Source organism: Leptidea sinapis, chromosome Z, assembly GCF_905404315.1.
Source record: "Leptidea sinapis chromosome Z, ilLepSina1.1, whole genome shotgun sequence".
NCBI lineage: Eukaryota > Metazoa > Arthropoda > Insecta > Lepidoptera > Pieridae > Leptidea > Leptidea sinapis.
The window spans coordinates 20,674,815-20,692,513 of NC_066312.1; the positions used below are offsets into that span (position 1 = coordinate 20,674,815).

Here is a 17,699-nt window from a genome sequence, read left to right on the forward strand (position 1 = left end):
CTTGATGGCTACGCACTCACATTGGAAGATGGAGCTGTGTGTGCCCAAGGGTATGGAAGTGTGTATGTTCAGTTCCTGTGAGAAGATGCCGGCACCAGTTCCAGTAGCCGTTTACGAGCCGTCTGTTTCAAATTTTTATTTATTTTTTGTTATTTTCATGTTTAATGGATCCAATGGTGTCACTGTCTCGAGGTGCTACGAAGCGGCAACTGCATTTGCTGCATAGCCTGGCGTGATACATAGCGTCTACAGCGGAGGATGGAGAATCGTGAGGCGCATTTTCCGTCGCGGAATCCGCTCTTGACGGTGCAGTTTGGTGTCAGCTCGTGGTGCTGCAGGATGGCACCCTTTACATGCTTATTTACGTGTTGACCGTATCAACGGAAAACGAATTACCCACTCACCGAGATCCTATTGCACAACACACCCAGCCCATTACAACAATCATATGAGAAAGGCTGTCACTGCAGCCACACTAAGACTCAGTGTGAGGATAATCAGAGTAAAGGGAAGTACCTCTATTCAATAATTCAAAAAAAACAGACAAATATCTTTTATAAATCCACGAGGGAGTCCTACGAGAAAAGTGCCTGAAACGTGGTACCTTTGGCGGTGGTAGCTCAGGCTAACAACGTCATACATTTGTGAGAACCACGTGTGCTTGATGTATCCATCAGAGATACCGTTGGGACACCTTGTGGAATCGTGAGTAGACACGTAGACGCCACAGATCCGTATGAATATCTGGAGCGTGGTACCTCTGAGCTAATCATGTCATAAACTTGGATAACCACGGACCCATGATGTATCCATAAGAGAACCATGGAGATACCGTTGGGAAGCCTTGTGGAATTGTGATTAGACACGTACACACCACAGATCCATACGAGTGTCTGGAGCGTGTTACCTCTGACCTACTCACGTTACACACTTGTGCTAACCACGGACTCTTGATGGATACACAATGTGAACAGTTTTATTCTATAATTCAAAACATCCTGATGAAAACCTTTTATTAATCTACGGGAACTCTACGAGACCCTCCGAGAACTCTACGAGACCCTCCGAGAACTCTACGAGAAAACTACTAATCCTCTACGAGAAAATCTGAGAACCTCCCAATTCTCTTAGAACATCTTTGAGAAATCTACGAGAACACTCAATCCTCTACGAGAATCTTCGAGAACTCTACAAGAACCTTCGACAACCTACGGTTATGATAACAGTCGATAAGAACTAAAGAGAATCTATAAGAAACCACTACAACTTACAAATACCAACGAGGCTGGTGCAGAGCGCGCACCGCCTGTCAGAATGGCCGTATGGGCGCAAATACTACAACACACCTATTATAAAAACGAGAATAATTCAGTTTAACTAATTTTAGTTAAAATTAGTTCATAGATTATCCTTTAATTACATTGTGATGTGAAATTATTGTAAAAACAACATGGATTGAAAACACGAGCATGTGCGCCGGATCCTTGTATTTATATACAGCCCGCACGATCGACACTGGGGTCAGTCGTGCTCGGGCTGTCGTACGGTACGGACCTCTCTGGGACGTCATAACGCTGCCCGTTGAATAAACGAAAGTAATAAAATACCTACTCATGTAGTTTTCTTTAGAAGAACAAATGAGTGATTTTCAGCAAGATAGCAATTCTGATGTCAACAGTAATGACGTCACACCTTTTAAAAACAATACAGAGGTTCTTTCCTCGTCATATATATTTTTTGCATATATCATAAAATACCCTAATGAATAATAAAAGTAAACAGAAGGGATCGTATTCATCCCTACTATGTGCTTACATCTTTTTTTAACTTACTGGAATGCTGGACTGATCGCTAGATGGCGTTGAAGCAGAATAAAAATCATAATATTTGATTTTGATGATTTAGTGCTCAGTTATCAAGTATGGTTCTTTAACACATTACAAATTTCTTCGACACTCACAAATGCCCTGAATCAAAGTAGTAGTGCAACCATTTCGCGTGGTTGTGTGAAGCTTAGTCTCTGTACCGTTTAATTTACTCCAGTGATTTTAGTAGGCGATTGTACGTCAATTCTTTTATAGCACCTCAATGTTGACAATGTTAACAAAACAATACAGCATAGTTGCATGTTTTGTAATATTTTTTTACTTCGAGATTTTGCGCCAAGGACATAATTATTACTGGGGCTATTAGGATTATTATCAGGAAATGGCTTAAGGGGTAAAAGCGAACACGACCCTCGTTACAAAGTCCCAGGTAATAATGTCTAACTGGCGAAAAGGTTAAGATTGCAATGCACCCGTCGCCACTAGTGCAATTTCAATACTGAATACCTCCGTTTTAGCTTCGTTGACCACTCATGCCGATGGAAGGATAAGGGTAGAATAATTTATTGAATAAGTAATAAAGATCTTCGATTTAAAAAATAAAACAACACTGCAGTTAATATTTTATTGCGTGAAATCTTTGACTTTACAACGACAATCTAAGGTATTGTTATTTGGAATACATACTAACGATATCAAAATCGGATTAAATAGTATTGGGTACATTGATTATTTTATTTATTACTAATAATACATTTTGTACGAATGAGTAACAGAGCAGTTGAAAATGTAAAAATAAATCTATTGCGAAATAACGTGGGCCCTCCTCCAAGTTTTTCAAACTCGGCAATAATAAAAATGTGAAATAGAAAGTGCATTACTAAACTTAGACTTACTTAAGACACTATCTCGCAACTTAAAACTATATATTTTGCGAGACTCTTATTTGTTCTATTATAGGTTGAGTATTATTTAAAACGATCTTAGATAAGAAATTATTTTTATTTTTAAAACTTTAGGCTCTCTTATCTTATAGGGACCCCAGCCAAAAATAACAATTAGTTAATTAATTTTTTAACAATATTGATCAAACAGTAATGCAAGATAATACGTGACATCTACGTTTCTGACTTGTACACTACATTGAATAATTTAATATTTTTCATTCATATAAGTTTAATAAAGAAGTTTTGCTATTATAAGATACAGATTTGTCAAATTGTGCGTTTATCACTAAACAGTCTCCCTTTTACGTATCTCCTCGACCCGAGATCACTCATCTAACTGCCACAGCTTGTGTCGCCGTGCGTGATGTTGATATATTGAGCAACATATATTGCCATGGTCAGTTGGAACAGAAGGCCATATTGACCTCTAAAAAGCATGGCGTAGTCAATAAGACAACTATAAAAGGTACAAATACAGCCTCACATGGAATTCGAATATCCGGGCGCTACCAAGTATTAGCTTCTTTCATTTGGCCTCATTTAACAAAGAGTGGCTCATATTCACATGTCCGACTGGCTTCTTTTTCTTCTTTGGCATTGCGTAGAGAAGATGGGTGTCTCTGCATCTTCTACCGCATATATTACGGGGAGTGCTCAGACACTTTTTAATGAAAATTATTGCAAGGCAGCAATTTTCCGACTGACTTGGGGACCTTATAGCTTAGAGCATGCTCCCACCTTAATTGCCGGCAATACATATCTTCAGCTCAGTAGTCCATGGGCGGCTGTCTTACCATTTTTCAGCACGTGAGCCTTTTGCCAGTTTGCCCCCTCTTTTATTACTAAAAAAGGGTTACAGTGTTAGTCTCCCACAGCTACCACTCTTCATCTCCATAAGAGAGAAAGTAATCACTTACTCACACAGTGCATGAATGTTATTGTTATTGATATAATCAGATACATTAATAAATTTGTAGTTGTAGAAGACCCATGTCTTCCAAGTCAGTCAACGTTTTAGAAGGTGTCACTGTCAACATGACTATGTTCATCGTCATATCATTAATCAAATACAAACATTATAATAAAACATTTCTTGAACCCCATTATTATAAAAAATCGTAAGGTATTCCTTACTACGATTTTTTTATTTCACAAAGCGTTTTGCTCTTGACTGAGACGTGTAATATGTAAAGTCATATACCTGTGGATAAACTACAACATTAAGACTATATGAGTTACTGGCAATGTGTAACGTATAAAAAGCTTTCATTAATAAATACGTGATTAATTATAGTATTCTTATTCACTAAACATGCAACATTTAATTCCATTTCATTGCAATAATCACGAAAATAATAATTTACAGTCATTATCGGTTTCATATAAAAAGTGATTTATTTTAAACATAATTTTTATTTATTAAGGGTTTGCTAAGTCAAACCCACCTACGTTTTACTACTTTGAGCTACTCAATACATTCCGACAATTATTAAGTAAAATGTTACATATTTAATGCCCACAGACTTATATCTATGCATATTTTTGCATTTTTGTCGAAATGAATCTAAACAGAAATATATCCCGAACGAAAATAAACTTTTCTTTTACATAATAAACTATGTATGATGGATTTAGAACTCATTTAAAAAAATATACATTTAAATTATTATAATACTTATTACTAATCTGAATTAGTATACTAAAAACGGCATTTACAATAAAATTATAATTTATATTAGAAAGAAAAATATTTATAAAAAAATACAGTTATTTATGTAAAACGGTACAGAATAAAATTATTTATGTACGCGCTTTGTATTTTTCTTATTTAGGGTTAACTTGTTAATTTCAAATTGAGATCCTGTAACTCATCTTAATTAAAAAAAATCTCAAATATGAAAAAAACAATCGGCTATAATAATACAATTATAATTTTTATAAGTGATTATTCTCTACAAAGATTCCTTATGTTTTAAAATTATGAAATGTGATTCTGACACGTCCATGCGATAGTTAATATTAACCATATCGACTGATAAAATTAAATGTAACTTTGATATTTGCACAAATAATGACCGAGTAAAGAGCGCTTGTACCTACCAGAGCTAAAATATGTATGACTAAGATGATGATGATTTATCTGCAATATTTACGGACCACATTATCATATTTTTCATTTTATATTAAAAAGCCCAGGACACAACATAACCTACAGTGGACATAAAGTATAATTAAATAAAGAGCAGTATCCAATCAGAATTATTAAGTGGGAGTTAAATAGATAACTTACAGGAGCAGTTCCATTTCCTGGGTTCGTGCAAGGCAAGCGAGGATAAATTACGTAGATGAATCGTATTATACAAAAACGCCATAGAATTAGGTATAGGCCGAGAAGGTCTAGTCTAAATAAACTGACAAATTTGGAGAATAGGCAAATAGAGAAGTTGGCTTTTAATATCAAATGAATTATTTTCTATATTAGTAAAAACTTTGAATGAAATCGGGGATCAAAAAATACTTTATATATTATAAGTAGAAAATAAAATTATTGTTATATTAAGAAATAGACTACAGGTGGTTATTATACATACTGTTCAATGTGTATTAAACGTATACAAAATATCTTAACCCACACGACTAATAATGTAACTGCGCAAATATTCTTAACATATATCTAGATTGAATACATTAATTCTTATATAATACTATATATTAATACACATAGTAGTGGTTGAATATAGGCAGTAATTGCAAGGTTAATGTTATGTTGTCTCTTCGTGTGACCACTCAAAGATGGTCTGTAAATGAAATTTACTGCTCGACATTTACAACTGTACAAATATTTTTTAAAATTAGTGATTAACAATCACACACCGGTCTAAGGCTGTCCATTGAAGCAGAGAAGAAACAAAATAATTGTATAAAATTTTGACTTAGCTCAGCTTAGCTTCAGTCAATATTGCTTTGCAGGGAAAAGTGCCTTCAGTAGGAGGCTCCTTTGCACAGGATGCCGGCTAGGTGACGGGTACCACAACGGTGCCTATTTCTTCCGCTAATCAGTAATGTTTAAACATTACTGTGTTTCGGTGTGAAGGGCGCCGTAGCTAGTGAAATTACTGGGCAAATAAGACAACATCTTATGTCTCAAGGTGACGAGCGCAATTGTAGTGCAGCTCAGAATTTTTGGGTTTTTCAAGAATCCTGAGCTGCACTAGGTTGTTATGGGCAAGGCGGATCAATTACCATCAGCTGAAGGTCCGCCCATCTCGTCCCTTATTACCATAAAAAAAAGTAAAACTTCATACATTATAAACGCCGAACAGGGAATCACCACACTACGTACGTGGCCGATTTCTGAAAATTTAGTCTTGTTTCTTCTGAAAGTCATTAACTCGCTTTACAAAACAGCTTCGCAAAAGTCTCGCATACCCTTTTGCTACCATGTTTCGTTTTGCCTCAACCGACCGGTAGCCTTCACTATACCTGCCCACAGAGCATCGAGGGCTACCTACTGACCGGCCGTGGCCCTACATATTACTTCATAATATTATACTGAGCTCTGAACATACGTCACAGTAGCCAAAACAGTTGACACGCGCTTTACGAGTACATAAGTATTCTATATAAATACCAGATAATATAAATAACATTGAGTTTGTCTTAACGATAAATATCATATCATAATATACTTATAATAATTACATTTTCATGTTTATGGATTCCATCCAGCTAATAACAATTCCAATCACGTCCTTAGATAATTCCTTCTAACTTTACGCACAATACAATGTTTACGTTTAATATTAAATTAATTAATTTGTATGCAATATTTCTAAACTTTGCCTTAGCATTTCTTAAGATAAGTGTTTATTTATATAGTAATATATAGTTAAGCTTAGATACAATATAAGTGCTTACGTGGTAATTTGCAAAGCAATTACATTATAATAGTTCTTGCTTATTATTTGGCGATCGGCCAAGCGGCACCGATTCAGCAGTGACTGAAATCAGCCAATAACATTACCGCATAACATATCAAACGTCAAGTCACTGTATTAAGACAAGTCATATCTAAACGAACAAACACATTGTGAAGTCGCTTCCAATTCGTCAAATACATCACCTCACTGTAATACGTCATTCTTATCATCTAAACATATCAAGTTAAGCAAAACTTATCAAATAAAGCATTTCCCAGTTACATAAACTGTCACCACCACAGGAATAAATCGATGTTTCTTTCTGTTGTCCAACACTATAGTGCAGAGTCACATTTTTATGTGAATTAAATACTAAGTTATATGATAAAGCTATGGAAACCCATAAAAATGTCCATTAAATGTTATATATTTGCTTAAACCGTAGAAGCTACACATTTACACCATCACTTCTCATTAATAATAATGTGGTAATAATAAGTACGAAGCTAAATAGCTATTGTCAAACTGTTTGTTTGTTCAATATTTCAGTTTATATTTAAAAAAAATATGTTCACTTTTTTATCATTTACACATCTGTAGGTGAGCCTAGATTAAAGCGAGACAATTTTCTATCACGGGTGGCGGACAGCTGTCCAGACGATGATTGTTGAAGAGATGATGAACTGGGCCGTGATGAATCAGACTTTGATTTCTTCACCTTGCTCCCTCCTGACGCAGGCTGTTTGCCTTTCAATGACGAAACGGATACAACAGTGTCGGACCTTATTCCATCATGTTCTGAAATGATTGTATAATAATATAATCATACTTACTAGCCTAATAACGCGTAGGTTGTCCCTTAGCTTATTAGTGTCAAATTATCAGGACTTAAAACACCTTTTTTTATTTCTTATAAGCATAGTAAATCGCTAAACATACACGAGGCTAAACCGATAGGTATTGAGGTAGGTACTAGAGCCCATTAACACCGATAACCCCCTCCTCCATCAGTTACAAATTATTTAAACTTTTTGAAGTTATACTTCTTTAGGCGCGTTATGAAAAAATGATGATAGTGAAATTATAAGATGCGCGCGCATCACTGTAATACAAAAGTAACTAATTCTTTGTAAAATTTCCAATTTTGGATTTACACTACAGCTAACAAATATTTCAGCTTATTTGGCTGAAGTGCATGTACAGAATGGCGCATATGTAAAGTAATGTAAATGTATGTAATGGGTTGAATGTTTACTTTGTAAGTCGATTGTAATGAAACGAATACTAAACATTACAAGATTTCCGCTAATCATTAGTAGAAACCGCCTTCAAGTTGATTTAGTTTTTCTGCGATTCCGAAATTACCGTGGAGACACGCACAATCGGACAGATAAAAATTTTAAAAACTTTTTATTGGCATCGATACCATAAGCACAGAGTAGGGATGGATATTTACGTATTAACCTTAGGAATAATGTGTATAACGTAATTTTTAACCGACTTCAAGAAGGAGGAGGTTCTCAATTCGATCGGATTTTTTTATGTATGTATACCGATTACTCTGAGATTCATGATCCGATTTACGTAATTCTTCTTTATTTCGATGCGGAATAAATGCCATTTGGTCCCAAATAAATTTTACATAGTTTGGCCCAGTAGTTTTCATCGTGAATATTTATTACGAAAATTTTTGTCTACGTGGATGATATAATTGTTTTTTGTAAACGCCTTTTTTAGGACTCTTCATTTTGGTTGATTTTATAATATTATTATTATTAACTGACACTAAAAAGTAAAAAATAAATAAAAACTACGTTTAAAAAATATATTTTGTCTAGGACTTGGCACCGACTTAAAACCGTTCAATAGGTAGCACATATGAATAATAGAATTTTATTAATATTAAAGGTAAAGGTTTGCATAAGAGGTGCGTTTTTTTTTATTAAACATACATTTACAGCACGCCTATGAATTTATTGTAATCAATATAGATATTATCAATTAAATTAAATTATGTATAGAATGTGAGAATACTAACCCACACGTCGAATTACTTCTCCAGCATTATTTAGAAAGAATTTGGGCTTAGATTCATGGGATTCCTGGAAAGATACAAAACATTATAAATATAAATTCCTTATTCAAAGTAGACTAGCAGTTCATGCGCTGGTAGGTGATCACCGCAACACCAGAGATAATAACAGAAACATTGGAAGAATTAATGTTGATAAATCTATTTCAAATAATTCAGCAAAATCCGTGGAAAGGTTTTCATTACACTGTTTCGTTGAAAGTAGAAGAAAGTATCTTATAAATCTCACTCCAGATGCCATACAACGAGATCGTGAGGCTGAATTAAATATGCGAGACGGATGCGTAGTTAATTGGAAATCTTTGATAGAAATCAGATCAAATAGCAATTCAAATTAAAATTAGGATTTGACGTTCCATTTCCAATGTGTGGTATCACTAAGAAAGTCATTTATGATAAAGCAACCTTTACCACACAAACTTTTTCTAACACTGATTTTGAATTTCATAACATTCGCCCCACAAAACACTAATTCGACTTAGGCGAGCTTAAGTAGACATTTTAAGTTAATGTCATTAATATTATGGTTATGACCGTTTCTAGCATGTTCACGCATGTGCCTATGTTCATACAAAACATTATGAAGAATATATTGAGAAGCAACAGTCACGATGATTAGATTGATTTTTATTCTGAAGCAAGAAATAAAAGCCAAGAAATTGATGGCTTAACACGTAGTGAACTGTATCTGATAGAATATGCTGGAGTTTATCAGTAATATAGGTGTAATCCTTTAATATGCGTAGCCAGACCTATATCTTGAAGCGCTTCATGAAGTATTTTCTCACTATCTACTAAGTACCCTTCCACACGAGTGAGTAAGGTTGACTCACATTTGGCAATCGCAATGTTACATATTGAAAAGTGAATCCTAGTAGAGAAGACAACGGATACTGCAATGATTATTGCAGTTTGAGGTCAATTTAAATTAGGTTTACTCTGTATGTGAATGAAACGCGTGTAAGACACCATTTAAAGTTTCTTCTCGTAATTATAAAGATATCGACGTCGTAAGAAAGGGGAATAATTAAGCATTTTTTTTTATGGAATAGGAGGACAAACGAGCGTACGGGTCACCTGGTGTTAAGTGATCACCGCCGCCCACATTCTCTTGCAACACCAGAGGAATCACAAGAGCGTTGCCGGCCTTTAAGGAAGGTGTACGCGCTTGTTTTGAAGGTACCCATGTCGTATCGTCACGGAAACACCGCACAAGGAAGCTCATTCCACAGCTTTGTAGTACGTGGAAGATAGCTCCTTGAAAATCGCACTGTGGAGGACCGCCACACATCCATATGGTGGGGATGATATCCTAATTTGTGGCGTGTCGTGCGAATTGACAACGGTGGAATTCGGCGGCAGGAATCAGGTTGAACAGGTCTTCGGAACATTCCCCGTGATAAATGCGGTAGAAGACACACAATGAAGCGACGTCTCTACGCAACGCCAAGTGATCCAGCCGTTCACAGAGCACTGGGTCCCCGACAATTCGAGCTGCTCTGCGTTGCACGCGGTCAAATGGATCGAGCTGATACTGGGGTGCGCCAGACCAGAGATTCAAGCATTCAATTATTTCTATTAAGAGAATAGTAATTATTTTGTGTAGTTTCGTCCAAACTTACCTTAGATTTACTAGACTTGGAAGCTGTGTCAGAGCTTCCTTTCCACCAATATCATTGAAGCTTACATGCCTTCTCTTCCTTGTCGGGGGTGGTATTAGCCTCAACATCATCAGACTTAGCTAAGGCGTTTGCAGAAGTGGATGGCGTGGCGCCTCTAATGAGTAAAAATATTTATTAAGCTTACTTAATGTGTGGAGGTGTAAATCAATCACTGAACTAACTACGTAATTAAACATAAGAGCTTAGAAGATAAATATTATGTGCCAGTTAGTGCCAGATCTTATTACGCAATAAAGGGACTATCCTTATGAGTACAGCCTGTATTTTCAAGAATTTATTGTAGTTAATAATAAGTACTTTGGTGACAGAACTTTGCTCGATGTATGTAAAGGAGTAAATACGTTTTCTGATGAGATTATTAATACTCCATCCGTATAGAGAAATATGGAGATATAGACCTGACTAGATCGGTTTTTAACACTGAAAGTCCCCGTTTAGTAAGTTTTATCAAATAAGTTAGAACTATTACCGAAATACACGAACAAAATATTTCAGATAAATAACGCTTTAACAAGAGGATAATATAATAACTACTTGATCTAGATTTTTATCTTTTTAGACTTTACATTAAAATAAAGTATCTGCCTAAACGTGATTAACTCCATTATTACGATGATTATTATGATGATGATTTTCAGAGATATCGGGAAAAAATAAAGGTGAATGGGAGATGTATTGGCGTGTAAACGCTAATAGTAACATGAAAATAAGCGCCATCTAGTAATTTATTGTAAACTACAAAGAAACTGCGCGACATGTCAAGACAGTTCCACAAAATTATAGTATCTGATTCGTTTAGAAGCGAATAGATGGCGGTGAATTTGTATTTCACGCCATCTAGCAGCATTTCAATAAACTCTGAAGGTTATTATGAAATGATATCATGGAACGTACGCGTACAAATGATTCTATAATGATGAAATAATTTTTTTATTTACGAAAAGATGGCGCTGTTTAAGTAACCTGTTTTAAATATAAATAATTAATGCGTGATTTAACTGGGCTAATTATTATAAGAGCTAGTTCGGTGATCTCCAGCTAGCTGAATTAAGTGATTTTTCAATATAACTAAACTATTATTATTCCCAAATATTAAACTACCTTCATTCAATCTATAAAAATTAACTAAAAAATGAAATAAAAAATAGTTTAAAAAAACTAAAAAACACGCGTTATATAAAATTCAACTTCAACACATCGATACAAAGAATAGTTCTGTATTTCAATTTGTGACATTTAAATTTACTTTTATTTATCGAAATGCATTTTTACCAATGGAAAAAGGTTAGTGATTCTACAAGGTGTAATAAATATGTAGGCACGACATGAATTTGATGATCTCAATACACCTGTGAACTCGCTGAGAGTAAAATATTAAAAAAGTATATTGTTTTTATAATAATTAAGTTTTCACAAACTTCACAATCGCAAATAATGGAGAATATAAGTAATTTTGATTTCTTTAAATATTTCTCAGATCTTCAAGCCTATATGTACTTACTGTTTTTTTTTTTTTTTTTGGACAATCACCATACTACAGAATTACAAATTTTATTTAATTTTCTTCAACTTTATACAACATAGATCTTCAATTATTGTCTTGTTTACACGTTAACGATTGCTTTTGAAAATGTATTAAAGAACGATTTATATTAACATTTATACAATGGACTAAACAACGTCTGTTGGAACAGTCAATTATTAAATTACTTACGCACTATCCGCGCGCGCTTCGTTTCTTTGGTTGCGCATTGCCAGTGTCGAAACCATGGGCGGGCGCTGTGGCTTGTTCGCTAGTATGCGCTCAATATCTACCATTACTGAAGGGCTCAACTGTGGCACGATCTGTTGATTTTCATAATCAAGTTATATTATTTTTGCATCATCTTCTTTTCGTCGTCTTCTACATTTGCCTGTTACTTTGTATATTATTTACCACGAATGGGTGAACATTTATTATAAACGTCTTTTCCGAATGGTATCGATTTGTCGATTGTAATGGGTATCGAATTACTGTTGACGAAGATTGTACGATATGGCATCAATTTGAATATTTCCTCAGAGCTTAACACCTGTTAGTGCGGTCGACTGTCCAATTGAGTGATCACTCCACATTTTATCCGTGTATGACAGGCTTGAGTTATACGAATTGATTTTTTTAAATTATAAAAAACTGACGAGACGAGTGAATGTTTCACTAGATGATAAAAGATACGCTCAGAATATACAGTGAATGTAGTCTTGCTCAGGATTCATGAAAAACCCAAAATTCTTAACAGTATCGCAATTGCTGTCGTCACTTGGAGATATAACATGTCAAACATATAAACGGTCATCTTCAACTTAAACTTGTTTAAAGACAACAATTCCTTTTCAATTCCTACATTCCATTGGTGACAATGAGGTGCCTACATATACCATCTTACTCCATTTATACCGCAAACTTAACTTTTGCTATTCAATAAATATTTACAAGATATTTAACATCGAATAAGTGTGACTAGTATTAAATAACTACTGAAAGCTCATATATTTGATGATTGTTTTCTGTTTTCATTTTATTATTTGTAAAACAAAATCAATCTCTAATATTTTGTACAACTTTTTTGCTATTCAATTAATGCATCTTGTATTAACAGCGAATAATGCGTGACTTGTTTTCAATTTCTACTGAAAGCTCTTATTGTTTTATTAAATAATTTAATTTATTCTGATATTTGTAAAGCAAGATTATTTTATATTATATTCTACTATTCATTACCTGCAAAGCATCAATATTTTCACTAAGTTGCTCCAAACTGGTAGCTCCCAACAACAAGCAATTAACATTGTCATTCTTCAAGCACCAGGCCACAGCAAGTTGAGTGATCGAACAACCTAGTATTTTATTTCAATTAATTTCATTAACATATTTTCTTATATAAGGGTTTTATTTGAAGGAATTTTGATAAAGCTTCATTAGTAAAAGTTTATTTGTTATAGATAATACAATAACCGGATAAAAGCAGTTCAGAATTGTGAATCGAAAGTTCAATTCAATTTTGTAAAGAAAAAGATTAAAGTTGGACAACATTTTGCAGTTTGCGAGGCAACAAGTTCCTCGCAAAATGCGTGGTTGTAGAGTACTATACTGAACCGGTATCAAACCGAAGAGCTCCTTTGAGCACTCCCCGTCATAAATGCGGTAGAAGAATCAGAGAAAACCTACATCTCTACGCAACGGCAAAGAATGAAGGTAATCAGAGATTGATCGTCGATGATTCGAGCCGCTCTTCGTTGTATGCTGTCTTATGGAAGAAGCTTATACTGGAGGGCGTTCGCTCAGAGGTGAGACCAGCACTACATGACAGGCTGAATTTTATAGTAGCAGGCGGATTTTATGATATTTTCTAAATATATAATAATTCATATAACGCCCTATTTTTATTGAACGGCCATATTTTTTTACAACTCCGAAGGATCTAATAAGAAGTTTCACCATCATTAATTTGATTTAGTAAATAAAATAAATAATTCTATTAGAAACTTACTCAAATTATTCGCCATTTCAGCTAAAGCGTTCAATTTATCGCGATAACTGCGAACCTCCTCTCCAGGGGTACCATCCTTATTTTCCTGATTCTAGACAATAAAAAAATCATTTGCTAGACATTTGCTCAGAAATTATATAATTCAAAAGGTAATTAATGTATGAATACAATTCTGTACATGTCACTGCTTAATACCAAAATTAAAACCAACCAAATTATTATATACAAACAAGCTAATTTTGAACACGTGAATGTAATCTTAAGTACTGTATAGAGCTCGGACTTTGAGGAAATGCAATCAAAGTAACTAAATGAAGATGATTGTCACAAATTAAAATTTAGTTCGATTGTACAGCTTTTCGCAATGTACTTTGGTTTGAATTGAGAATTCGAACAATATGTAAGTCACAATTTTACTGTTAAATTTATTTCATTGGCTTGAAACATTATAAGTTACTTCAATAAATGCTAAATATCACATCATTGTCCTGATGCATCACAATAGTTTTCCACAAAATAGTGCCAAATTTAAAAGTATAAAGTTAACCTGCATCTGTCAAAGTAATAGTAATATATACCTACCTCTTGCTCAGCGAAAGCATTCTCACACCAGCTGAAGGTGCTGTATTTCCGATTGAATCGTGATTTTGCGAACAAGCCGGTCACCTCATCGCCCTGGTTAGGGCTTTTACCAGTTGTGAGAGCCGACCAGACCATCGTTCCTGATTTAATTATGAAATGTAAGTTCAGTTCGAATATAAGTATCATTTAAACTTAAAAGCATTATTTAATCATGACGAAATTACTGCTTTGAATGTATTTTTTATAAATAAATACGATTAGGTTATTATATAAACAATCATGATTAATCTTTGCACCCATTAAATTTTTATTAACATGTTTATAAATCATGGCCTTAAGAAAACTTAAAAAAAGTGTGTGTACGCCCACTAGAAATATTCTTCTTTAGCGTAATAAAACAAAAATCTGTTTCGTGCTACGAAGAAAAAAACAATATTGATATAAAGAAGGTATTAAATACAACCAACGAGAATATTATTATACCCCATAATTTAGGTAATTATCGTGTAATTTCATGTCATTATTTTACATTTATATATTGTGGTCCAAATGTGTTGGAACGGAAATAATAAAACAGTAAAATAACAAGTTTACATTCTTGAATGAACAAACAAATTTGGTCTCTTCACCTTTGTTATGTATCTCTTCCGGTAATACGTCACAACAGCCGACCAATCACAACGCGCCTACTCAAAGGATGTGGGTATAAAACAGCGGTTATCGTGCCAGAATTTGGCGAGTCAACATCTCCTGAGGATGCCTCATGTAGAAACACGTGTCGAATTAATTGAAGACGAAAATTAGCGGAATTAACACTCATGAATAATTATGGATTCCCGCAAATAACACCTAATTCAATAAATTTGAGGATGCTTGCCAGCAAGTACTATGTGAGTGCCGGCAGGCTAAGCACGTCTTGTGAGTTGTGACGCACGCGCGCCAGGAGGATAAACATTAGTCTACCTGCCTACGTGTAGAATACTAATTATAAATGTCATGAACAAAATTTTATTCTTCTCCGAGAGATCGCTTCTTAAGTACGATGTGAATTGAACTCTCCACTAGTCGGTACCTAAGTAACACTGAAAATGTTGAGAAAATAAAAAAACGGCTTAATGTAGAAAGTCACCGCATCTTCTCTTCTTCAGTCTTCATCCGCTCGTAAAGCGAATACCTCGAATTTTATCTTTAGTTCTTGGGAATAAATAAAAGTCGCAGGGCGCCAGGCCAGGACTGTATGGCGGATAACTCATTATCTCAACACCTGCCATAGTCAAATATTCAACAGTCCGTTTTGCGGAGTGCGCTGAAGCATTGTCGTGGTGAAGGAGGATCCTGCTTCGAAGGCGCTGCTGTCGATTTTTTTCAGGAAATTGACATACCAGTCTGCAGCAACTGTACTTCCATCTTCTAGAACAACTGCCGCGAAATGACCTTTCCGACCAAAGAATGAGGCAATCAACTTTTTTCTTTGACTTCTTCCTTTCTTGACCTTAGTTGGCCGATCCATAAAAGGAAACACCCACTGATCTTATTGTCTTTTGGTTTTGGGTTCGTAGCAATATATCCAGCTTTCATCACCTGTGTCAGTCAAAATCAAATACAGCATTTGAGTCAACGCCGTTGAACTTATCTAACATTTGGCGACACCAGTCCATACGAAGGTGTTTCTGGTCGTCGGTTAAAGTATGAGGAATCCATCTGGTACAAAGCTTGCTAACGCCTAAATGTTCACGTAAATTTTTTTTAACATAACTCATACCAATGCCTAGGCTTGCCCGTATCTGCTGTAGGTCACTCTCTTATCTTCCTCTATCATGCGTCGCACAGTACTGGCGTTATCTTCAGTAGTCGCTGTTAAAGGACGTCCCTCACGCGGATCATCATTGAGATTGTTACGTCCTCGCTTAAACTCGTTAAACCAATTGTTAATAGTGGCACGAGATGGGGCTTCATTAAGAAATTCTAATCGCAGCCTATTATAGCTTTATTGTTGAGTAAGCCCACAACGAAAGTCATAATATTTCATTGACCGAAAATTTTCTCATTGAATAATTTTCTCGTCGAAAAAGTTCATTTTCACCTGTAACTAGAGTTTTAGATTTGCCGCCAATTCACAAAAACAAATGACAAATGAATGCAATATACTACATTAGGTTACCAAAGAGTTCTAAAATTGAAATTCAAAAAAGTTTTCTTAGCTTGACAGGATTCCGTTGAAAGATATTAAAATATCGACAGTCCAGGAGCCATTGCATACATTTGTATATCATAATAGTATGTAGAATAAAATAAAAATAATTAAATATTAAAATTACTTTTTTCAATCAAATTACGGTCAGGTTCATGTTAAAATTTTAATTATAAAAAGGTATTAAAAAGTCACAGAGGCTTACGTGAGTCTTATACAATTGATGTAACCGTAATCGATCGAAGATTAGTTCGCAGATGCGATGTTGACATCTCTACATACGTCTCGGTCTAGAACTGCGTGATTTAGCGTTGGTAGGAAACGAACTTTAGGAGCACAACCAAATCAACAAGGAAAGCTTACCAAAAATTACCAACCAAATTCAAACCGAACGAAATGGAAATGAATTAAGCTTATAAATAAAATATTATACCAAACTTAAGTTTGTAGATATGCTATTGACATACCAACTCCAATTTTGTGATATAGTTCCGGTAAGTACAGCTCGGCCTTCTCTCTGCAGAACATGTGGTACTCTGTTTGTTCCACGACTGGAGTGGTGCAGTTGAACGCTCTGCATTTTGCATATGCATCCATTATCTACAAACACATCAATAATGAACATTGAATGTTGTTGAATTTTAATTGAACTAAAGGACAAAGGCAAAATAGGGAATCTCATAATCTGTTTTATAATAATAATAATTTATTAATGTATTCAAAATATCTTAAATGGGGAATTAAATATTAATTAAGTTACCATCCCAATTTAAGACACATAATAACAGTGCTATTTTTGTCCTACTTACAAAATAAACATTTTTATTTATCACCGTATGGCTCACTCATGGTAACTGATCCTTGTTGCCACACAGTAAATCGAGCATTAGCGGCCTATTTGAAAGGTCTCCTTCTTCCAATGGCTCTAC

At 34.7% G+C, this 17,699-nt stretch overlaps 1 protein-coding gene across 3 annotated transcripts in view; it reads right to left on the reverse strand.

Annotated features, from left to right (window-relative positions):
• Positions 1–2,437: 2,437 nt before the first annotated feature.
• LOC126978688 (voltage-gated potassium channel subunit beta-2) overlaps positions 2,438–17,699 on the reverse strand; it is a 43,484-nt gene continuing 28,222 nt past the window's right edge. For all 3 annotated transcript variants that reach the window (XM_050827691.1, XM_050827690.1, XM_050827692.1), the window contains 8 exons: positions 17,238–17,370; positions 14,580–14,719; positions 13,998–14,088; positions 13,229–13,344; positions 12,182–12,312; positions 10,408–10,561; positions 8,732–8,795; positions 2,438–7,491 (listed from right to left, as the gene is read on the reverse strand). In XM_050827691.1, coding sequence (XP_050683648.1) covers positions 10,459–10,561; positions 12,182–12,312; positions 13,229–13,344; positions 13,998–14,088; positions 14,580–14,719; positions 17,238–17,370 — 714 coding nt within the window. In that variant the 3' untranslated portion in view covers positions 2,438–7,491; positions 8,732–8,795; positions 10,408–10,458. The remainder of the gene's footprint in view (positions 7,492–8,731; positions 8,796–10,407; positions 10,562–12,181; positions 12,313–13,228; positions 13,345–13,997; positions 14,089–14,579; positions 14,720–17,237; positions 17,371–17,699) is intronic.